Source organism: Grampus griseus, assembly GCF_964374135.1.
Source record: "Grampus griseus genome assembly, chromosome: 7".
In the NCBI taxonomy this organism is placed as follows: Eukaryota; Metazoa; Chordata; class Mammalia; order Artiodactyla; family Delphinidae; genus Grampus; species Grampus griseus.
In genome coordinates this window covers 35,811,869-35,836,741 of record NC_139001.1, presented here as the reverse complement: position 1 = coordinate 35,836,741, position 24,873 = coordinate 35,811,869, and the positions used below count along the sequence as shown (strand labels likewise).

At 38.4% G+C, this 24,873-nt stretch overlaps 1 protein-coding gene across 2 annotated transcripts in view; it reads right to left on the bottom strand.

Moving 5' to 3' along the window:
• SATB2 (SATB homeobox 2) overlaps positions 1-24,873 on the bottom strand; it is a gene marked incomplete at both ends in the record, with an annotated part of 185,928 nt that overhangs the window by 112,441 nt on the left and 48,614 nt on the right. For both annotated transcript variants that reach the window (XM_082657681.1, XM_082657680.1), the window contains 2 exons: positions 1,129-1,252; positions 2,370-2,496. In XM_082657681.1, coding sequence (XP_082513807.1) covers positions 1,129-1,252; positions 2,370-2,496 — 251 coding nt within the window. The remainder of the gene's footprint in view (positions 1-1,128; positions 1,253-2,369; positions 2,497-24,873) is intronic.

Sequence of the window (24,873 nt, the reverse complement as noted above, 5' to 3'; positions counted from 1 at the left end):
TGATGTACCAGGCCAAGAATTTATGTGATTTATCTCATTACTCCTCATTATATGACTTAGAACTATTACTCTCCTGGTTTTACATACAAAGAAACAGGCTTATAAAGATGAGGTCACAAAAGCTTGTAAGCCAGGACACGAATCCAGATCTGACTGATTCCACAATGCAAGCTCTTAACCACTAGGCTTCTTGCTTCCCTCAAAGACTATTATCCTGGAACATAGCTCAGGACACATCAAGTTTCTATGGTTCTTGTCATCTTCCCTTGAATTTGACAGACATGTAGTCAGTCTACTGTCTTAAATCAAGTGTAGCAACTCACACCAGAAAATGGATTTCCATTCATGGCTTTCGATAATGTTAACCTGAGTTCATTTCACAGCAGTTCTAAGCCACTTCCCATAGCCACCAAAATATTATCTTATTAGAAAAAGTGGGGCCTTCACCCATGAACACAAATGGAACCACGAGACCTTTCTTCTGCTGTTCCTCCCTTTGATCCTCTCAATCTCTTATTTTTGTGGCCTGTTTTAGTTTATGATCAGTTCAGTAAAAACAGAGTATCACTTTTTCTCGTGGTGCGTTTTCATGTGGTGAACTCACTCCCAAATCTCTACAAGCGTGTATGATGCAAAGATCATCTCTCTCTGCTAGACCTAGAAAAGGCTCAATAAACAAATAAAAACAAATTAAGACGGGTCTGGCATGGCTGACCCATTTCATTGACCAAGTAACACAGTGATTTGAAGCCTGAGCTTTGGCAAGGGAGGTCTCAGCTGGGGTTGCAACCTGCCACTTAACCAGCTCAGTAAGCTTAGGCAGGTAAAGTGCTTCTCTGAGCCTTGTTTTCTTGATCTATAAAATGGAGACACTGATATCTACCTCCTACGACATATGTAAGAAGTTAAAGACTGTGAGTGTAAAATGTTTTAATGTGACTCCCACTATATCAGAGCTCTCAATAAGTGATAAGTTCTCCTCTACAAAAAAAAGCACCACAACCTCCATATTTTTTTCCACCTAAGATGTAGTGTGAATATAAAATAAAAGACAGCTGTCTGAGCAGGTGTGCCCCTCCTGCCAGACAGCCCACCCTTGGCTTCTTCATTTCTCCTGAAGACACTGACCTGGGAGAGAGGGCATTCTTTGGCTAATGTGCTCTGGTTCATCTCTTTGAGCAGTTCCTTTAAGGCATTGCGGACCGTGGCGTGGTTCCACTGCTCCGCAGGCAAGTCTTCCAACTTCGAACAACTGGAAAACACAGCAAGAATGAATGACATGCAAACCCTTAAATGCAGAGTACAGCAGTCACCCCTGGGTCCTGTGAAGCATTAGGAGAACCACCAAAGAACAGGGTTGAATGTGGGCCCAAAATGAGGGAAAGGGAGCAAAACTGCTTCTCTAGGACCTTGACAGAGCCCATCACGGTCTCTTTCAGTTGGTTCTCACACTAGCCTGAGAAAACCGGTCACTTCGGATATGAAGAGATGCCAATTTTTTAAAATAGGATTTCTCCAGTCTACTGATAGAAATGGCATGACAGTGTGATTATAAACTTCCACAATTTAAACTTAATTATTGGACATTCCTAAGGTTAAATGTAAACAAACGCTTCATCAAATTTGAAGGTCTACCCTTCACCCTCATAGAACAATCCAGAGATGTCACTTCGCTAACAAAAAACTGAAGAAAAGACATTAAAGCATTCCTAGACAAGGACAGGAATGGTGGGTCCCTGTTAAAGTGTAAATTCTCCAAAAGGGGTAGATTCAAAACCTTTACAGTAAAGGACAATATTCCTTAAATCACATGAGCTGCTGGCACTTCACAATCCAAGACTCTGCAGAGAAACTCTAGATTCTTTAGAGCATAATTTGTTCTGCATGCTGTATCTGAAAAAAAGAAATCATCCCCAGAACTTCTGCAGGCCACCAGAGAGGAAAGCAAGAGGCGTCCAGTACCAGCAGCTTCTTGGTAAGCAGGCTACAAGGGCACCAAACTCACCCGTCAAACACAAGCCTGAAACAGCAGAGGTGTTTATTCTTCAAATATTATGTGCTAAGCATTTAACCAGAGGACTCATTAAATTAGGGGCTGTGGAAAGTTCCCCTTTAAAGGCTGCAGATTTTTAATGATTTATCAAGCTTCCCCTAGGTTACCACTTCACTGCTTCTGAAAACAAAACATAAAACAGTTGGAATGTGGACTATAAAGATGCCTGGTGACGGCCCCCCCCCTTCTTTTTTTTTTTCATTTCATCCCATGTCTAGAAATTAACAAAGACAGGATGAGCTGATCTCCGTAGCGACTCTATGATCAACGGAGCAGCTCTGAGAGTTAGGAAGGGCAGATGTTCAGAGACACCCACCTTTGTAATTGGATTTTCAACGTCACAACGTGATAGACATCTTGCAGCATGTCGGCCACTGTCGCATCGGGTGCATCTGTCACATAACTGAGGGGGAGAGGGTTCCACCTCCCAAGCTTGATTATTCCTGCACAGGGAAGAAAAACATAATAAACACATATCTGCTATTTATTAAACCCTCCCATTGTTTGTTCAATGTTAGGAAGGTCATCCAATAGTCAACATTCAAGGCCCACTCAGAGATATTTTACAACCCAGTGCAATAGACTCTTTCTTTCTGGCTGACAATTGAGTTAACTATACAGGAAGATGAGAATGAAAGGATGAGGTTTAATCATGGACAATCAGTTTTTTTATGTTTTCCTCTTTCTTAAATTACTTAGAAAACCATACGGTTACTTCCTTCCCCCAAAGTCTTGTTTCACAGTCTAACTTAAGACTGATGCTAAATATACCGAACTGCTGATTTCATAGACAAAAAAAAAAAAAGCAAGGCTTAAGTAAATATAAGATTCGGTTTTGAATTGTACAAGAAAATTCCTGTGTGTGGGCTCAGCACACACACAGTCACATCCTGGTTGTGGTGTGAACCCCAGTGCGAATAGCATCTGGAGCTGAAGAAGCAGTGAGAGTTCACTTCCAGATTCACATTTCACGAGGCACAGGGCTTGTTTTCCATAGCACAATGATTGACCACAGATCAGAAATAGCAGAGATGCTTTCAACTTCCTTTTTTTTTCTTTTTTAATTCCTCAGTTCTTTTTACAGTGACAGTGGTACCCTTTCCCTGCGGGTTTCCTGCTACATATGGTAAACACTCGTGACAATGGAGAGAGAATAAAAATCCTGGTCAAACTTGGGCAGACTCATGGGACAGCTTCAGCAACACGTGGTGAAAATGCTAAGTTATTCACAAGATGGACCCATCTAATCTGGTGCACGGGGCGCATATAACATAGATGAAGAAAAATAAAGAGAAGCCCATTTCACAAACGACACAGTAACAAACATTTTATTTGTATGCTGTGAAAAATCCAATGGTCCCCAGGATATCAAAAATTGTCCCATATCCAAAACAGCTACGTTTTAGTGATAGAAGAGAAACAGCATTTTTATTTTTATTTTTGACAATGCAGGTGAGTCCAACTACACTGTTCTTTCAAAAAATATATTTTATCACCAAAGAGACAGAACACCTGTATACACAAGTGAACTTTTAAAAGCTTCACAAAATGCTGTTTTACAGCTATGGGCTGAAATTTCAATAATAGGAAATGAACTTTCTGGTCAGGGCACATGTCCTGTCCAAGATGAAATCAATGAATGCGCAATGCTTGACATAATGCTTGAAAACAGGGACTAAACAGAACAAAAATATTAAAATGATGCACTGTTTCAGTATTAAGATTTAACAATCTGGTGCTGAATATGCTGCAGTATAAATAGTGCCTGGACTCAGATCCAGTAAAGTAACACAGCTCTCATTCATAGTACCGTATGTCTCCAGTTCTGGCTCCTTAAGTCATATTTCGCTTGCCAAGAAAAGCTGTTTTCTTGTGGGGATAGTTTTCCTAACATTCTCTCTCATGACAATGAAAAGTGCACAGCACACAGCATGTAGTAGTCATGAAAATGAACATCCAGGGCCCACTGGACAGCCGTCCAGGAGAGGCTGGGTCTGCTTCATTGCTTCCTTTACTCCTTCTGACATGTGAAAGTACTAAAAAGATACCATGTAACATGTCTAACATAGTTCCTTCTTTTAAAAAATCACTCCACAATTTTAATCCCCTTAAAACATCATTATCGTGATAGCCCATAAGTTGAGTATAAACTGACCATCTTCTAAAGATGATATTTTATTATAAGAGATTAGATGGAGAAAAAAATGAAGTCAGCAATTGCACACTATCATAGGCAAGTAGAAGCAGCCAATTTTGTGGGTCATTTTGGTTACTAAGAATATGAAGGTAGCATGAAGCAAATGAATCCTGTAAACTTTAACACATAACTCTAGAGGCAATTCATCCATGCTGCTGTGTGTGTCATTGTTCATTCCTTTTTACTGTTGAGGAGTGTTTCGCTGTAAGTTTATACCACAATGCAGCCAGAGACAACAGAATATCTCTGAATGATTTCACTTATATAAAATACAAGAACAGGCAAGACTCATCTATGAGAAGTCAGAATGCAGCTACCTCCAGACAGCAGGAGCATGGCTGGAAAGGGACATAAAGGGGATTTTCTAGTTTTGGCTGGTGGTTGCACGGGTATGAAAATTGTCAAAATCCATGTAACCGAACACTTAATATGCATATATTTTATTGTATGTAAATTATACCTCAATTTAAAAAAAGGTGGAGGGGGAAGAATCTCTACAGGAAATGATAGACAAGTCACTCTATTGAAAATAGCAATCTCCATTTAGATAAATTCTCTCCCCACCTTGATGAGCTGGAAGGAGACTTGTTTGGGCTGGAATTAGACACATACAGGTGTCTTCACAACACTTAATGCCTCCACAGAGAGCAGCTGCTACAGGGTGGTTTCTACATGTTGGAAGAGAGCTGCTGACACGTGCTATTTTCAGACAATGGGAAGTGCGTGTGCTTTTTCTTTTTCGCACCATATTGACTAACCTGCACCTAGAAGTCATGCTCTTTGCTCAACTACCTACCAGAGTCTGCAGGAACCAGATCTGGTAGGACAGTGATGTCCAGAGGCTGCTCTCCTCCAGCCTGGCAGGGACTTGGAGTAACTCTTTTTAATAAGCCTTTCCTCCAAATAAGGTCTCTGTCTAAAGTATTAATAACCCTCTTTGGAAATACAGTCCTCCTTCCCTGATATAAAATAGACAGAAATATTTCTTGGGCTGGTGTCAAGTGTTAACTGAGGAAATCAAAACGGGAAGCAGTAGACCATAGTGACAAAGAATTCCGGCTTCCAAGTCAAATTGCCTCTGTTCATATCCTGCCTCCTCCACCTACTAACCATGTAACTGTAGCAAGTTACTGAATTTCTCTATGCCTCAGTCCTCTCATGTGTAAAATGGAACAATAAAAATACTGACCTCATAGGAATATTGTGCAGATTGAATGCAGAGCCCTTAGTACAGAGCCTGGATATCATTAATCCCAACAATTAATCATTTACAGTAATTATTTAGACATCTTTTAATGCTCCCTAAAAGAAAGATACAGTCAATTTATTTCAAAAATATTTACTCAGGGATGACTTCAATATCACTTAATCTTTAATTTAGTCAAGTGCCTATAAAAGGCCCTCATTATTTTAAATCACAAAGGAAGACTGTACATCAATCACTCGCTCTTCTTAGTAGCCTGTAAAGTCATACTGGTTCAAGTGTGAGGCACTTCAGAAGCAAAGACTGGAAAAGATCTTGGTTCCAAGTCTGGAAGGCCTCAGATGCCCAACTCAGTAACGCACCGTATGGGTCAGAGGTCAGGAGCAAGGCCTGGAGTCAGAGGTGAGTCCATGCCCAGCCTCCTCTGCTTGTCAGCTGCAAGATTTGGGGCAAGTTATTTAGTTGGTCTCTCTAAGGCTTGGTTTCCATTACCTGTAAGATGGGAATAATAACAGTGCCTACTCTTTAGGGTTGCCATGAGGCTTAAAATGAGAATCAGAATGTAGCAGTGGGATGGCACACAATAAGTGCTCAGTAAAAGTTAGGGGAAAATAGATCTTTGAAAGTTATTGGGTGTAGATGTAACACCATCAAAGCTTTAGGATGATTAACCTATACTGGAATTCAGGTGGATTAAAAAAGGGAAGCATTCTGAGGGGAGAAAAAAAAGAGCTGAAATAATCCAAACAGGTATATCTAACAACTATGACAGCCTCTTCCTGGCTCCCTCTAAGGAGGGATACAGACCCCAAGAAATGCTTTAGTACAGTGAAGGCGAACAAAGAAGGAAGAGAGGTTATGTTCCCACTGGGGATATCTGACTTGCAGTGCTGGAGAAATCTCAATAAAAACAGCATAACTATAGGTATACAGAATTATTTCTAATGCTTACACTCCATGAGTAGGTTTTATAGCCCCAATCAAAATATGAGGAAAACTAATGATGATTAGACAGTACTTTACACACACACACACACACACCCCCACACACACACACTCAAGCCCAGCCAGGCACACAGTACATGCTCAATAAATGGCAATTCCCAATTCTTCTCTGAATATATATCACACTCTCACTCTGTCTGGAGTACTGATCCCATGCATTCACTTCTAGAAATCGTACACATTCTTCAAATTCTGCACCAAGAATAATTCCAACTCTCATCAACCCAGCCTGAAGTAATTCCTTTCTCTATACAGCTGCACAGTAAATACTCTTGGTTAGTTTGTATATCTTAGAAGGAGCTTACTTTATCACAATATCCCTTTATGTTACTTTACAGTTTACAAAGCGTTTTTTTCCAAACTATTAGTTCATCTTCACAAGGAGAGAAGGCGGTCAGTATGACACCTGAAAGTGAGGTGAAGATCAGAGAAGAGTGAGTTTTCAAGGACATCTGTGGGTGACAGCCAGAACCAGGCCCCAGGGCTTCAGCTGACAAGTTTTCTAACTACTGGGCCAATATCCTTTCTACTCAGCTCTGCCCGTGTGCCAGTGCCCAATCACACAGTCACACATGGGGCAGGGTCTTGACATTTAATGTTAAACAAAGGAACATATGAGACTAATGAGCAAACAGGTGACAGGGCCTGAAGAGACAGCTTCTCTGGAAAAAAATCTTCTCCCTCAACAGTGCCATTTCAGACATAAACATTGTTTCCCACATCATCTTTCCTATTTCCAAAGAATTTATCATCTGTGAACATTTACAAAATGCCTGGTGCTGAGGATTATTAAAGATGCAATTTCAAGGTCTTTGAGTCCCAAATTATGGGCCTTTATTTTGGGGTTGAAATTCATACAAATGTTAACATGACTGAATTGAGCATAATATAAATAAAATTGCTTATATCTAGACAAATCTGTTCACTAAAATACAGAGGACCAATCCACTCTTCATGTTATGCTTTTAGACCAAATAAAAAAATGCAATTGTAGGTAAATTTCCCATTAGTGACATAAAATTAGGTTGGGAATGGAGGCAAGTTTTGTCCAAAATTAAAAAGATGCAATAATGGAAACCAGTTTTTCACTCTTTCGATGCAGTATTCTGCCAGACTGGACGTATCACAAAGAGAAATATCAATAGCTGTTTGTGTTCATATGTATTTGTTATTTTTATCAGTTTAGAGCCTATCTCAAAGGAACCAAATACTCTTTTCAGTAGATGCCTAATTCATATGCATCATTCATATCATTCGTACCTCTAACTATGTGAAAACAAGAGTGGTGACAATACACGTTACAGTTCATCAATATTTGATTCAAGTTTTTAGAAAGTTGATTACTTCTGAGTGATAAATAAAATGTGCCGATAATACAATATAAGCAATAAAACATCACAAGGTTTATATTAAGCATTAATCATCATTCATTTAACAAATTTTTCTTTTGTGTCTCCAGCATAAGTCACTAAGATGCAAAGATAACCCAGTACACACTATCCCTGTAATTATGGAGCTCACAACTGAGTAGAGAAGCTTATTATTGCTAAACACATAGCTAAGTGAAACCATTCTTAAAATAAACCAAAATGATAGTTTTATCCCCTGTACCTCAAATACAAGAAATATTTATTTCATGAAGGCCTGCAACAGATCACCTATAAAGTACAAGAGAACAGCTCTCACGGTTTGTGGTAGCATACAGATAGATGCTGATAAAATAGGTATATGTTGGGTATATTGTAGGATAAAGCCCACAAATTATCTGTGAGACAGATATAGGAAACCAGCAAGATATCAGCAGTATTCCTGTAGAACAGCTCAATGAATAATTTTCTTTTATTCCAGGTGCATTTTAACATTAACTTTCAAAGCAAAATGAAAACTCAGCCTGGGAAAAAAATGAGACATTAGCTTTAATATCTAAAGGCTTGGGTTTATACATTTCATTAACTCCCTGAAAAGATCTCAGCAAAAGAGTATCAATAAAAAAAATCCCAGTCTCAGAGTAACTAAGCCTTGGGGCTTCTGGTTAGCGGTATTATTTCCACAATACACCAACTGCTGATGAGGCCCCTTTTAAAAATAGGAGAACTCATGACATTGATCGCATCTGTTTATCCTCCTCAGAGTGGTCGTGTCCCTATGTTATAGCGTGTAATTTTCTGTTGTTCAGCTATGCTTTGTTAAAGAAATTAAAAACTGTCCTATATAATAAGAACATAGAATTATTTATCCATAAATCAGTTCACAGGAAATCACTACCCAGCAGTATATAATAACTCAGCCTGTGTTTCTAACCTGTGGCCTGACTGTGGTATATCATCAAACTGTAGCAGCATAAGGACGTAAATTGTAGTTATTATTGTGAAACCTGTGGTAGGAATGACTTTTCAATGAGGAAAGAGAAAAAAGGCAAAACAAAAATGGTTTTTGAAGTGTACATATTTTCCTTTTTTAATCCACAGCTTAGCAGTACCCCAGTACAATTTACTGAAACTCCTACATATTCAGTTTTTATTTTAAAGACTATCTATATTTCAAATGTCTTGTATTGAGGGAAAAGTAAATGGTAAATGAAATAGCATTCTTCCAGCATTTTACATTATTCAAGTACCATTATAACTTACACAAATTAATGAAACTTCAAAACATACTTGTCTGGGAACCTACAATACACTTAATCCTGTATTTATAATAATACAAAAGAAAACACCGGACCAAAACAGAAGATTTGACAATTCAGAATAAATACTGAGGCTGTACTGGTTAAATGAATTTATCTAAAAATACGCACACACACACACACACACACACACAAACACACAGAGAAAGCTCTACCTGCAGCAATTTGGGTATTAGTGACAAACACAAATAAGGTAGGTTTCTACTCTTTAGGACATTAACTTTAATCTTAAATCATATCTGTATCAGGAGAATTGATCATAAGGAATATTATTGGCCTTGAAATATGAAAACTGAAATATGAATTTTAGAGCACTTTCAGAATAAACTATAGTGATACACAGCTGTCTGCCAATCTTTTCTTGAGCTGACTACCCCCTTATGCTACAAAAATGTTCTACTTAAAAAAATACATACAGTACCATTTGATGCCTTGTAACTCTATACATGGTTTTTACATTTTGCAGCATAAAGATTTTTGTCTCATGTAATAGATGCTGCTTCACATTTGGGAAACGTTATGTTATAACCCTTACTTTTATTAGATTATTTAATATAAGCACTAAGTAACTAGACTAAATTAATAAAGACCCTATTGAAAAAAAAAGAGAACAAAATTATTCCACAAATTAAATAAAACTTTCTGAAGTTGGTATTTTAGAAACCTTTATTTAATTTTCAGAATTCCGATTCTTCTGAAAAACAGCCAAAATATTGTTCAGGATATGAAAAAAATATGGTTGGTGTTTAGTTATTTATTTCATAAGAGCACCATTTAAAACTATTACATGGGGGAATAGGACAAATGAGAAAGAAAAGCGTTATGAGAAATTATTTGTGATCAGTTCTAAGCTTCTGCCACTGCTTAAAAACTATTTCATCTGGTATATATTTTCTTATTATTGTTCTCAGTTTAATCATTATCTGAAAGAGTTTAGAATTAAATGATTAATTTTGGCAGGTAACACAAACAAACTTCTCCTCCTTTCAACTCAGAAATACATTTGCATAAAGAGATTTTCCTCTAGCATTTGTCCCCCTAAAGTATCTTCAATAATCAAAGACACAGGGGAAAATGTATACTCTTTTAAACATGCTTTGCTATATTCTAGCAGATGCTATTCATAACTTAGGTTTAGCCACTGTTTCTGCATCCTCTGGGGTAAGAAGTATGCACTGAAGATCTAAAAATACAGTTATGCATGAATATTTCCCATCTTAATTAATTACATGTATTTTTTTCAGATGGAAGCTCAAATGTGGCAACAAATTTTCCCTAAGGACCCAGCTTTCCAGGTACCTTGTCACTGGGCTCAACACCCTTGGAAATTCTATCAACTGCATGCTCCCAATTATATATTGCAGAATTGTCCTTCAGGCATATTCTGTTTCCTATAATTTAAGGTTATATAATATCTGATCTTAAGGGCAATATTATGAGGGCATGTCGATTATCAAAGAAAATGCTGCCATATAATATGAAGGCAGAAGTATACTCATTTATGTTGTACATTTATTCATGTTCCAACTAACCTAATTTCACAGTAATTTGTTAAGAAACTACAAAACATGGGAGCAAATACAGCTATAATGATTACAAAATGGCAACTGCTATTAATTTGGAGGGGTTTTGTTTTGTTTAAATTCTTGGGAGTTTCCTTTAAGAACATTTTAATAATTTTTACTTTCAGTACATCTTCACATATACTCTACTATTAAATCTAAAAATGTACATGGTTTGCAGGTTTCAGATATTTTACATTCAAAGAAGTTTTGATAGTTCCTTGATTTCCATTTTCTTGGAAATGTATTTAGAAGCGGCAAACCAAACTTTTAACTATAGCACCACCATTTTAACGGCTACACTAAAGAAGCGAAAGGCCCAATACATATGAGGTATGCTCTCATTAGATAAATGTTTCTTGAAGTGAATAAAAGGTAGATCTATAGTCACAACATACATAGTGATGAATGATGACAGTGGTCTATTTGAGCCCCCTAAAATATTCAGCCATGTCAGAAAAATGCCATATAAATCAATGGGTAACCGAACTGTAGTACAAACTTAACAATTATCCCTGACAGGATGTCTAGTTATCCCATGGTAGATGGGCTGAACAGTTTCAGATGATCTGGAGGGTAGGGGAAGGTCAGAAATGGATTTTTTTTCCTCCCCATTCCCAGGAATTTGCAGTTTAGTAAAGACTAAACTGTCCTGTTGAGAGTGGTCATATTAAGTGAATGGCTAAAGCATTCAAGATCGAGTTTATCCCTAGAGCAGTTGTGGGCCCCACCCGGACTTGTGGAACAGCAGCTCCAGAGTAGATCTTTGGAGATGCTGAGGATGAGCCAGGTTTGGGAAGCACTGCCCAAGCGTCTAGTAAAAATGAGAACCTGAGCAAGGAGCAGATCAATCCACTGATTCTCCTCAGAAGAAGGGCAGGAAACCAAGAGATTCCCAGATTCCGTTTTTCCAACTCACCAGCAAATACCCTCACTACTGTCAAGGAGGATAAGCAAAGAGAAAGGAGAAAGTTCTGGCACGTGAGAAGGCAAATAGAGTTAGGAGTGCATTGTAACACAGTTACAGACCTCCTTAAGTTTGTGGGATATGGCATGGGGAGAATAGGTGATAGCAGAAGAAAAGGGTTTCCTGTATAGGCATAAACTCCAGGAACTCTTTACCTTATTTAGATTATATGCTGCCAGAAGGCAAGGGCCGTGTCAGTTTAACTGTTCATACAACCCTAGCTACAGGCCCATAAGCATGAGGATGCCTAAAATACAGTGTGTGCATGACCGTCATGAAACAAGAAAGCCACTCTGTCTGAAAGAGCAGCAGACTGGGAATCAGGATACCCAGGTCTGGTGTTGGATCTGAACCTCGTTGGCTGTAGCTCTGCACCTATGGGGAACTCACTTAACCTCTCTGGGCACCTATTTTCTCTTCTATAAAATGGGGATTTAAAAGCAAAACCAGAATAAAACCACCACCAACAAAAATTCCCCTGCCTGACTCACAAAATGGTAATATAATAAAATAATATGAGCTAAATGGCACTGAAAATTATAAAGTGCTGCATAAACATATGCTGGCATTCATGAATTGTAAGTTAACATAAAAGAGGTAAGCATTACATTTTTTACAATGTTTTTACTTAAGCAAAAACGTGAATCTTCTAAAAGGTCACTGGCCAACGTGGCAAGTCACCTGACGTAGTCCAAAGAGCCTGGGCTTGGAAATTGTTCTCTCAGTGACTGGGGCAAGTCACTTAATTTCTTTGAGCAGGAAATCTTACCATCTTTAGGAGTGGCTGCAATCTGAGAGGGATGTCAGGAACTGCATCTCACCCCTGCCCTCTGATGCAAAGCATCCCAGAGATCCTCTGTACTTGTAAATACTTATTGTCTCGATTCCTCACTAGACTGTAAGCACAGTTCCTGGCAGACGGTGGAGGCACAAAGATATGAGAGGGACGGAGGAAGGAAGGGAGGGAGAAAGGGAGGAAGGAGGGAAGAAAGAGGGAGGAAGGGAGGAAGGAGGGAAGGAAGGGAGGGAGGGAAGGAGAGAGGGGAAGGGAGGGAGGAAGGGAGGAGGAGGGAGGGAGGAGGGAGGGGGGCTGGCCACTCTGCCAATGGCCAATGGGCAGCACTAGTTCACCTGGCAGGTTCAACTGATGTTTCCTACCCGGACTCCATCCCTAGCATCCTGTTAACCCTCAACAGGTAGAAAATTGAGTCCTCACACTCTTGGCACCCTGGACATCCAGGAAGACCAGATATTCTAGACAGCTGTTGAAGCCACGGAGAAAGGCCTGAGGGATTGAAACCCTCAAACCAAATCTTCTCAAGGAATCCACCCCACCCACAGAGACTTACTGATGATCTCCCCCTCACAGCTCTGACACTCTAAGTCAAAACACTGCCCGAATACTTTGGGGACCAATAATGGTGGCTTTGATTACTAGCATTTAAAAAACACATTAAGACTTCAAAACTGTGAAAATAAACTCAACATTGAACTGGTAGATTGATTTTTCTTTCATTAAAATTCTACTTTTCTATAAAAAAATTTAAAAATGGCAAGCACCCAGCTCTTTGTTTCTCAAGGAGGGCTCATTTTTAAACTTTCAAAGTATAGTAAACAACTTCTAAATTCAGGATAATTGAAGGTCTGCCAGTTGGTGAGCAAAACAACAATGGCTTTCATATCAACCAAAAAAGGGAACGTGGCTCAATCAGGATTGTTTTTAACTGAATATCATTCTGCCAACTGCACTTCTAACTAAAATAACAAAGCTGCTGCTTACAGACTACTAATGGACTGCTACCTGAATAAATATAATTGTGCTCATCACTTCTTTACATTAAAATTATTAGCTAAGAGTGGCTTTCCCCAGGGATTATTTTATGTGAATGAAAGACAATAACACAATTATTAGAAAAGTAAGTTACACTCAGATCAATTTTGCATTTCCATAGCACAAAATAGAAGAAATATAGTGTTTTATACCTCCACAAATAAGTAATTTCCTCTCCTTAAAGATATATTTGTATATGAACTAAGCCCCTAGCATAACCCACATAAGTAAATAAATCTAATTCATTCAGGAAGTATTCTGAAAATTAAGAGCAAGGTACTGAAATTTCAAAATTATCTAATTATAAATACTAAGAAATTCCCTAGGAATCATTGATACACAAGATCCTCAAAATGTAAACAGACTTATTTTTATTCAGGGCATTAAAAAATAAAAACTGGTAAGGAAGACAAGGAGAAGACAGGGATTATATGAGACCTAATACTGTAAATTTCTGTTGTGTTCCATTAGAAAAAAGGCTGGAAAGAAGCCCACAGGGGCTGTGATATCAAGCGGACTTTTAATTCAATTATTCTTGAAACATCTTGAGTGGTGTTTCGTTTTGATTCTGTCAAGCCACCATCACCTTCCCACCTCTAACAGGAAGGAAAAATCACAAATCTTAAAAACATAGTCAGGTCACTAAGTCAAATGTAAAAAAAAAAAAATCAGTTTATTTCATTTTTTGTTATTTTATTTTGTTGTTTTAACATATATATTCTACAATATATGGGAGGAGTACAGACAATATTCACTACAAGAAGACTGATTTTCTTCACGTCTACTCTTTCATATATTGATGAGCAGCATGCACCTTCAGGGGCCCAAATTTTCCTTTTATGCTCACTTTAGCTGTTCAACAGTATATTATATTCACTTTATAATGATCCAGCAATAAACTGGGTGTTTATTTTATGCTTATCGTGGTATTGCTATGTTGCTATACTAGAAGAAAGCAGTTAACCAAGTTATCCAATATCACAGTAAAATTATTTCACACCAGAAACAAAGAATAAGTTACTAAATTTTAACTTCTGATAAAATACTTTTCCATATCATTCATAGTTCATTAAATGTACTTAAGTTAAATGGCCATGGACATTTATTTATCAATTTGTGGTTTTTACACACTTGGAAACATCTCAAAACTAGTTTTAATCAATCAGAGACTATCTCATTCATCTGAGTGCCCTCACCTGATGACTGGCACTTAGTAGAGGCTCAAAAAAACGCTGGCATGGTAATACTGAAACGTGATTATGTTCTAAGAACTATGAGTTCAAAACTGATTGCAAATTTCTTCCCCAATCACATCTATATGACTATTAATTTTAGCATTCAATTTGCATTTTACCAAGTAAAATAAAGAAATTAGAAACAAGAGCTTTGTAATTCTTGTCCCTGCTACTGAATTACCTGATGGTAATTAATTAATTATGCAAAATGTTGGGGTGGGGTGGTGCATGTAATAATGCTTATAATAAACCAGAATAAGAGCCCTAAAAACCAAATTTTTTTATTCATCCATAAACCATTCCATGTGAAGCAAATCCACATAAAGAACTTACTACAGTATTTGGGGCACAGTTACTTCTCTCTCTGGTCTAGTCATGACGATGTAGACGAAGTCAACTATTTAATATGTTGCTTGCTCCTCCACTGGCAAAAAAATAATTTGAGTTACAAAATGACTCCATAGGAGATACTGCTCACATTAAATATGCAGCAATTTTCAAAATGGGCTTGATTTAGATGACTGACAAAGTTGACTCTATTTTCTATAACTCTTTTGCACCCAAATCTGGAGATAGGGCCCCAGTTTTTTTCTTCCTGAACTTCCAGCCCCTGCTTGGTCATGCAAACCTTTTATTCTTCTTTTCCTACAAAATGCAATCATTGCTATCAAAATATTTTCTTAAAATCTGCTCTAATAGAGTCATAAGAGATGCTTGAGATTTCCATATTTACTGTCTCAATTATCTTTTTGGAAGATAATTAATGCTTCACCCTGAGGCACTGAAAATAACTGTTGCAATAATCCAAAAATTCAATTGCCCAGAGTGGGTATCCTTAAACAAACATTCATTCTGGCCAATTTAAGGTATTTGCTTTTGCAAATGTAAAGCCTACCGACGTGTTTTACCAAAAAAAAAAAAACCGACAATAACACTGCATTTGGAATGCAGAGGAAAATGACCTTCAAAGTCATCATAGCACAAAGGGAAGTCACAGTCCCACTGGACTCTGGAAACCCCAAAGTCCTCAGGGAGTAGAAGCCAAATGAGAGTGAAGGAAATCATAAATGCCCAGGTTAGTCTGCTTCATTGACACTGAGAAACTGTCCAAGTAAAACACGGTTATACCCACGGTTATTAGTGAAAATATCACCTCTGTTGTTAACTTATTCCCAGCAAATATATTTCTATTTCAATGGAAAAGGAGATCTGGGTTGACACTAATCAGACCCAACTGGAAGGCCATATTAGCAATTTGGCAGGTGCCGGAGGGCCATACCTAATCTGCATAAAATGGAGCAGATTGCAACCGCCCTCATCTTTTTTATTTTTAAACTGGTTTTTGAAGCCGAGCATACATAAAATCTCAGAGGGAGAGACAAGGAGATGGTAGTGCATACATTTTCTTTCATGCCTTTATTTTCATTCTTTTTGTGCAAAACCATCTTCCTGAATGGCTATTTACTAAAACAAAGATAACAAAATAAAAGGTGCTAGGCAAAGGAGTGGGCAGGGATCACAAATGCTTAAAAAAAAAAAAAAAAGTCATATCTTGTAATAGATCTTCACATCCTCTACAGTATAATTTTTAATCAATCTGAATTTGAATTTAGTGTTTTTATATTTTGTAAAGACGTGCTAAATGGAAATATACCCTGAATGTGGGAAACAAGCTGCAGCTAGCAGAGATTCCAAGACTAATCATTATTTATAAACCTATGATCTGTCTAACAGAGAAAAACATTATATTAAGTATCACCATTATCATCTCAACACTGGCTTCTGCTGCTCGTAGAATAATTTAAAATGACAGTGCTCGTTATAGCCCAAGAACTTATAATCTAAGTCATTCAGTTCAAGCCTGGGTGACTCTGAAAAATAACTCAGCAATAATGAATGATGAGTAATGTAAGCCACACAGATCTAGAAAAGAAGAATAAACTCACAAAGGTAAGTATATCAAATAATTTTTTTTAAATGGAGTTAATATAGACATGGGTGTCCCAAGAGAGAGCCATCATGGAAGAATTTGGTTTCTGCTGTTTTAGAAAGACATGTAGAAGGTGCTTAGCAGGGTGCTGAGGAGCCCAAGGATGTTACAAGAAAAACGGCTCCACTTCAAAGAAGCCACATCTTATGTACACTCCATACCTCAACAAGATGGTGGAATTAAGGTCAAGAAATGAAGAATCAGGGGCTTCCCTGGTAGCACAGTGATTAAGAATCCGCCTGCCAATGCAAGGGACACGGCTTTGAGCCTTCGTCCAAGAAGATACCACACGCCACGTAGCAACTAAGCCCATAAGCCACAACTACTGAGCCTGCACTCTAGAGCCCACGAGCCACAACTACTGAAGCCCGCGCACCTAGAGCCCGTGCTCCGCAACAAGAGAAGCCTGCACACCGCAACAAAGAGCAGCCCCCGCTCACTGCAACTAGAGAAAGCCCATGCGCAGCAACGAAGACCCAAAGCAGCCAAAAATAAATAAATAAAAATTTAATTAAAAAAGGAATGAAGAATCACTGGTGGTTTTGAGGGGGAATGTAAAAGGATCCTGAAGTTGCTTCACGGGGCAGTGAGAAGCCACTGGAGAGCATCAAGAAATGATGGAGAAATACCAATCTATCAAAATCAACAAAAGGCAGGTACAAGCTTTCCTAGAGCTACAGAATCTAGGTCATAGGAGACTGCTGCATAACCCGGGCCATACAGAACTAAACAAGACTGCTGCAGTCTAAAGGAAAAAGGAGGATGAATGCTGGCAACCTTGGAAGGAATGATGGGATCTGAAGACAGGCAAAAGAGAAAGGCAGGTGTGCTATCAAGTTAGAAGTACTGGATTAGAATCAGAAGACCAAGTCCTTTACCCCTCCGTACCTCTCCATCTCCTCCCCTGTAAACAAGATCATAATGGCCTCCATCTCAAGAGTTGTCGAGAGCATTCAATGAAGTAATATGAATTCAGGTTCTCTGTAAATTCTAAACTGCTAACCAAATGTAAGCTGCCATTGTTGTTGACATTATCAAGAGTAAGCAGGATGACAAAGAGTTTAAAATGACTGATTTCTGGGCTTCCCTGGTGGTGCAGTGGTTGAGAGTACGCCTGCCGATGCAGGGGACACGGGTTCGTGCCCTAGTCCAGGAAGATCTCACATGCCGCGGAGCGGCTGGGCCCGTGAGCCAGCGCGTCCAGAGCCTGTGCTCTGCAACGGGAGAGGCCACAAAAGTGAGAGGCCCGCGTACCGGAAAAAAAAAAAAAAAAAAAGAAGACGGATTTCTTGTTTAGAATCCCAGAGGAAGGAGGACAGTATTTTCTCTGACCATGAGTGACAGTGAAACTCCTAAAGAGCCAAGTAAATGTTCTAACAAATTGAATTTGAAGTGGTGAATAGTCAATCTTTGAACTTTTAAAACAAAGATCTAAAAAAGATTTAACCAAGTGAAAAAAATTCATGGTTGACCAGATCAAGACAGTATAACTATGGACCCATGGGAGTGGAGGTCATTTTGTAACTTCCTGTGATAGAGGACAAAATTCCAGGTGGTTGCAAAGAACCCACATATATAAGTCCTTACTATGAGCTGAACACTTTCTCACTGTATTAACTTTCACAAAAATCCTATGACATAGATATGAGAGGCTCCATTTTAGATTAAGCTAAATAACTTGCCTAACATCACAAAGATGTTAAGTGGCAGAGACTGGAAGCCAGGTGTGCCTGATGCCATGGCCGATATTTTTTCCCCATATCATGGCACCTCTTACGCTTTGAAGAACTCCTGCTTAGCCTTTGAAATCCAACTCCAACAATACCTCCAGATGGAACAGCCCTTTTCCTATTCCCCCCCAAGATAATCTCACTATGCTGGTATTTATTCATGAGGTAAATTACTAAACAGTTCATGTAAAATCCCCTTTCCCCATTAAACTGTAGGCCACTCCGTGGAGTTTCATCCTGGCCATCCTTGCAGCTGTAGCACTGAGCCAAGCACCTGGCATAAAACAGACACCCCATAAATATGTACTGAATGAATCAATGGAATTTAAAGACTCCAAATTCCCACTAAGTAACTTGATCTCAAGTCCTTTTTTATCAATCACCCTTATTCGTTGATTGAGGGTCAACTATGAGTCAGGTAGAATTGCTCTAGATGTCCTACATCAATACACTCATACATTGTATCATTTAATCCTCAAATTATTCCCATAAAGTAAGAATTATCCCCATTTTACAGATTAAGAAATAGTAGCAGGAAAAGATTAAGCAGCTTGCTATAGGCACATAGCTTCTAATAATAATATTATGAATTAAGTGCCTATTTTGTGGGAAGCACAGTGCTAGGATTTATTACCTCCTTTGATCTTCTCAACAAACCGATAAGGTAGATGTTATCATCACATTTTGCAGATGAGAACACCAGAGGACAAAAAGGTTACGTAGTTTCCAAAGATTATACAGCTAACAAACAGCATAACTACTATTTAAACTCAAGTTTTTATGACTCCAAAGCCCACATTCTTTCCATTATATCAAGATCCTTTCTACTATATTATGTTACCTAAATCTTTCTATTTTAAATACTTATGATAAGCACTTGAGAGAAAATAAATCCCTAATGGAGTATTGAAACCTAAATTGCTCACATTTAATAAATGGGTCGGTTAGAATTAAAAATAATATATTTATGCAGCAAAAGGTGGTACAGGGATGTAGGCCTAATTCAATGAACTGAATCAGCTGTATTTTGTTGGACCAAAATAACATATATGCTTTTTGAACATAAAAAGCTTTGTAATATTAATATTCTCTTCCAAATTCAGCACTAAATTTTTTCATTCAATTGTTTTAACATTTCTGGAGTGTTTACCCAGGTATTAGAGGTACACGGTAGTGAACAAGATAGGCATGGTGCCTACACTCATGAAACTTAAGAGTCTACTAGGTCTAACCAATAAACAAAGGCAAAATGAAAAATTCAACAAGTGCTAAGCACAAAATAATAGGATGCTATGAGAAAGAATAATCAGATAGGGAAAACGGCTCAAGGAATGAAAAGGAAAGTTTTCACTAAAATGTGGTGAAAACAGGGTAGTGAGCAAAAGTGGGCGAAAGAATGTATACACGGTCATGAAGCAGGAAAGATGTGGCCTAGGCTTACTTAAAGAAGGCCCGTGTGGCTGAGAGCAGAAATGGGGAGAGTAAGTGCTTAAGGATGGAGGTCAGGACAGCCAGAGCTTTGCAGGTCACAGCCAAGTATTTGAATTTTAGTCTAAATCAAACAGAAAACCAGGAAGGGTTTTGGGCAGATGAATGGCATTATTCAGTTTTTGTATTTAAGCCATGACTCTGGCAGGCTGGGGTGGAGGGAGTGTTGTGTTGAGGTCCTGAACTAAAGTGGCTCAGGAGTGAAAGGCAGAGAAGCCAGTTTGGAGGCTGTTGCAACATGCTAGGTGAGAAGGGATGGCCAACTGGATGAGGTGGAAGCAGTGGAACTGAAGATGATTAAACATTTACAAAACTTCTTACCCAATATCACTGAGCTCCTTGACATTGAAAACAAACACAAACGCAGATGACAAAAAACATCAATCATACTGAGAACATGAAGAAGTTTCATAGGTACTGGTAATATTCTATTTCCTAAGCAGAGTGGTGAATACAAGGGTACTTGTCTTACTGTTTACTCTTTAGTGTTAAGCATGTACATGACATATTCTTGTGTGAGTGTGTCGTATTTCATAATAAAACATTTAAATATTATGAATGCCATGCATTTTAAATGACTGCTATACCTTAGAATACTCAGATATAGCTGTCTTGTAATTGCAGGCATGCTTTATAAATTCTTCAGTTTGACCCTTAAATCAGGACAATAAAGCCCTTCACCAGCCCGAATTCTACTTATTTTCTAACTCCAGGTTAACTATAATGACAAGAAACTCATTAAGTTTTAAGTTAAATTTAAAGCCTGAAGTCTGACAATTTAACATCTTAAATATCAATGAAAATTAATCATGAATTTGTCACCTGGGAATATAGTCGAGAATTTTAAAAAGTATTGAACATTACTCCAATTAGTCATAAACATAGAAGGACATCAAATACAAAGATACTTATTAAAGAGTTATCTGCAAAAAAGAAAAGCTCTAAACAACCTAAATGCCTAAAACAAACGGGATGGTTAAGTAAATTACGGTATAACCCACACCATCAACCATTAGGAAATCATTAAAAATTAATGCCACGGAAAATGTTTGCTATATTAAGTATATACAGATATAGTCCTGTGCCTATGAGGAGGGAAAGGAAAAGAAACTAAAAGGGATGTAGAAATCTTTAACTTTATCAGCAAAATTTTTAAGATAAGAAATATCTTGGACCACAGGTGATATCAAAGGGCAATTTTACTTTATCCTTCCCACTGTTTTGTAGTTTTCAAACTTCCTACAATGGATGAATTTATTACTGTTAAAATTCTGTGCTTTCCTTGCAAATCATTAAGCAAAACAACCTACACACGAAAGGAAGCTATCTGCATTCAGAAATCTCTGTTCTTTTATAAATTCTAGACTATTTTCAGATGAGAAATCGTCCAATTTAGAAACCTTTAGATAGAAACATGAACAGTTCCGATGTTGCCTAAAAGGATATTAAGGAAGAAAGCCTGATATTCAAAGTGGCTGGATAGGAACACCAACAAATTAAATGAATCTGGTCAGTTAGCAGAAATTAACTCCTCTCCTAGCCTTCATCCTCTATTCAGCCAACATCTACACGGTGCCTCCTGGGATGGCAGGGCACCAAACCACAGGGGGACACAGAAGTCAGAAAACAATGTCTGTCAACAAGGGGCTTCTTATCACCTGGCTGGAGAAACAATAGGTAATGCAAGGACACAAGGGACAAATCAGCAAGTAAATGATCCCTGGACAGATGCCCAGTGAGGGAAAGAAGGGCCCCTAAGCGCTGGATGAGTAAGACTTCCCCGTTGGAAATACTAAAGAGGATTACCAAACAGGACAAGCAGCCAATGCCTATTCAGTGAAAGCAATGGTAACACCATGACAAGGAAGGAGGTAAGCACTTCTCAAAGGCTAGCACTCCCAACTCCTGACATGGACCTGCTCGCTCTGACTTAGCTCACTTCCCTTTGTGGGCGGCTTAAAGAATGATTATTATGTTAACAGATAGAAGATAAAACATAAGTGGCAGCTCTAATTGACATAACCCATAACTCTCAGTTAATGGTTACTTACCTTAATTAAAATAGTGCACATTATTTAGAAGAAAGTTTTAAAATACCATGGTAAAGAGCAATACAGGGTATAAAATGGCTCAGTATAATCTGGGGTAAAACCACAAAAGAAATCTATGCCAGTTAAGCCAGAGACGATTCATTTACCATGTATACTTAGCATAAAGAAAGTATACTCATTAAAAAAAATACAAACACTGTGAATAGTGCTTTAATGATATGTGGGTCTTTTTAGGCCCCCAGAATTTTAAATAACATTTATAAAAACATTGCGTTAAATTAAAAGACATTTCAAATAAAATCATGCAAATCCCAAACAAGTAATTTTTTTTTTTTTTTTTTGCGGTACGCGGGCCTCTCACTGCTGTGGCCTCTCCCGTTGCGGAGCACAGGCTCCGGACGCGCAGGCTCAGCGGCCATGGCTCACGGGCCTAGACGCTCTGCAGCATGTGGGATCTTCCCGGACCGGGGCAAGAACCCGTGTCCCCTGCATCGGCAGGCGGACTCTCAACCACTGCGCCACCAGGGAAGCCCCCAAACAAGTAATTTTTTAAAAGGCAATTTGGCATTCTTTCTTTTTGCCTTCAAAGTATTACATTACTTTGATTAGAATACCGGACTACCCATTTTTTCCCCTTTTTGGTATGCCCTTAAAATAACTGTGATGCTCCCATAGCTAAGAGTTTTAAACTTGTAAATAACCCCTCCCAGAAGCCTAAATCTCCATATCTTAATATCATGAAAGCTGGAACTGTAAAATAAAATCTGTTAGCAGCTGAAATCTTAATGAGGTTCTACAAAGAAGCGGCTTTTCTGCAATGACTCAATGCATGGAAACAGTTGAGTAATTATAAATGCATGGGCTGAATATGAGTTGGCAAATATAATACCACAGAATGTACCCAGAACTAGGGTTGTCCCAGTTCAAATGAGACTATATTCCTTTACCAGTGCAGGCACACGACTAACCTGAAATGTCTTTGGCTGAGAGATAGGTGTGAGCCCATAAAATTATGTCCCTTGACACCCCATTTACATGGTGACAATCTGTTCTGGCCCACCAGCAGCCTGTTCTTCAACAACAAAGCACTTCGGAAGGAACACTGCATAATGTTGGTTTCATCTGACATTATTGAAGCCAGCGACAATTGGACTGGAGAGGTGGTTCTCAAAACCTGGGGACATGAGACCCGCCCACCAAAAAAAGAATTTACGAAAATGAAGATTCTGGGGTCTGCCACCACGGGACTGGATGCACTAGGTCAGGATAAGCCCAAGAATCTGCACTTACAGAAGTACCTCACAGCAAAGCAGGCCTCTCAGGGAGATACTAGAATAGAGAGTGTCTCCCCAGGGGAAGTATAGGAAGGCCAGAGGGAACAGGAAAGTGATGGGTGAGAGAGGGAAGCTACATTTTTTTTAAGTACTCCACCACCATCATTTTTTCAGGGAAAACGAAAGGAGTTTCCTCAAAAGTATTCTCTGAACCTTCGCACATAGAGCTGCAAACTTAGAACATGTCCTAGAAATATTTTAGTACAATTATTCATGGTAAAGAAATCAAACTCCACATGCTTATTTCTATATATAAATATATATTCTTAAAAAGGAAAAAAGAAGAAAAAAGCTCTCAGGGCCAGACACTTTCAAATTCATTCTTACTTAGGAATTCCAAAAATTTAGGAATGCTTAATTATATGAATATTGCATGGTCCGTGGTAAGTACTATTATTTATTCTCTGCATACTACAGATAAAAAGCAGGCAGTCTTTACAATTAACACACCTAACAAGGTAGGAAGTTAAAATGTAAACACGGTGAAACCCTATATTTTCATAATTATGTTTCCACAATTCTTACTTATTTTCCCCTAAGCCCATTAAATTCCCAGCCCTATATGCTAATAATACGTTTAGTTTTCACCATGTATAGTCTTTTGTGAGAAAATCCAGGGAAATACCAACATTTTCAGCTGACAGTCTACCCCCTTGAGGAGCAGAGGTTTCCACAGAGCCTTCTGAGAGCTTAGTATCTTAAGAGCCATAAGCCACCCCCAGAAGTCATCTGGCTCATGGTACTCACTACGGAAAGCATATGGAACACCTTTATGAAGCTAAACTATGCTGGGCTTAAATCAAAAGAATAAACTTGAAATACATGGAGCCATAGGAGTCTCAGAGGTACAAAAGCCCGCTTCTCCTGAAACTTACAGTAAATTAAGCAATGACATTGTTAGAAAGAGGTATGTAGTCTATCGCTTAGGAAAGCAGACATCAAAAAGCTGAAAGTATGGGTGTGATTCTGTGGATAGTGCTGTTTTGAGGGAGATGGTTTAAAAGAGATGTGAGGCTGTAAAAATGCCTGTACAGTCACAAAAATGGGAAAGAATATGAACGAGCATCGTCATGAAAAATAATAGTAATAAGAATAACATTCATTGAATATGATGCCACTCTTTGGTCATTAAAATAATCTCACTTAATCTTTAAAACTGTCCTAAAGTAAGGTGGGCTCTGAACCCATTCTAGAGATGAAGTGTAGAGAATTTCAGGTACTCTCCTAAGGTCAGCTCCCCTAGTAAGAAATGAGGTCAGGATCTGAACACTGCACTAGAAAGCCTTCTGTGTGGCTGCCTAGGAAGTTCTCCTATGAGCTTAAAACTTGAAAATTACATAAAAAGTGTAGAAAGTAGAGTGGAGAAATAAGCAGGAATCTCTAAAAGAATCTTAACGAAGAGGTCACAGCCCCAAAACACCTGAGACAAGCGAAACCTGCTAACATTCACAAAGGTGTTTGGTAAAATCAGGGACCAAATGATGATCTACGAAAAGACAGGACAACTGCTTAAGGGAGATGATATCATGTAAAAAGATGA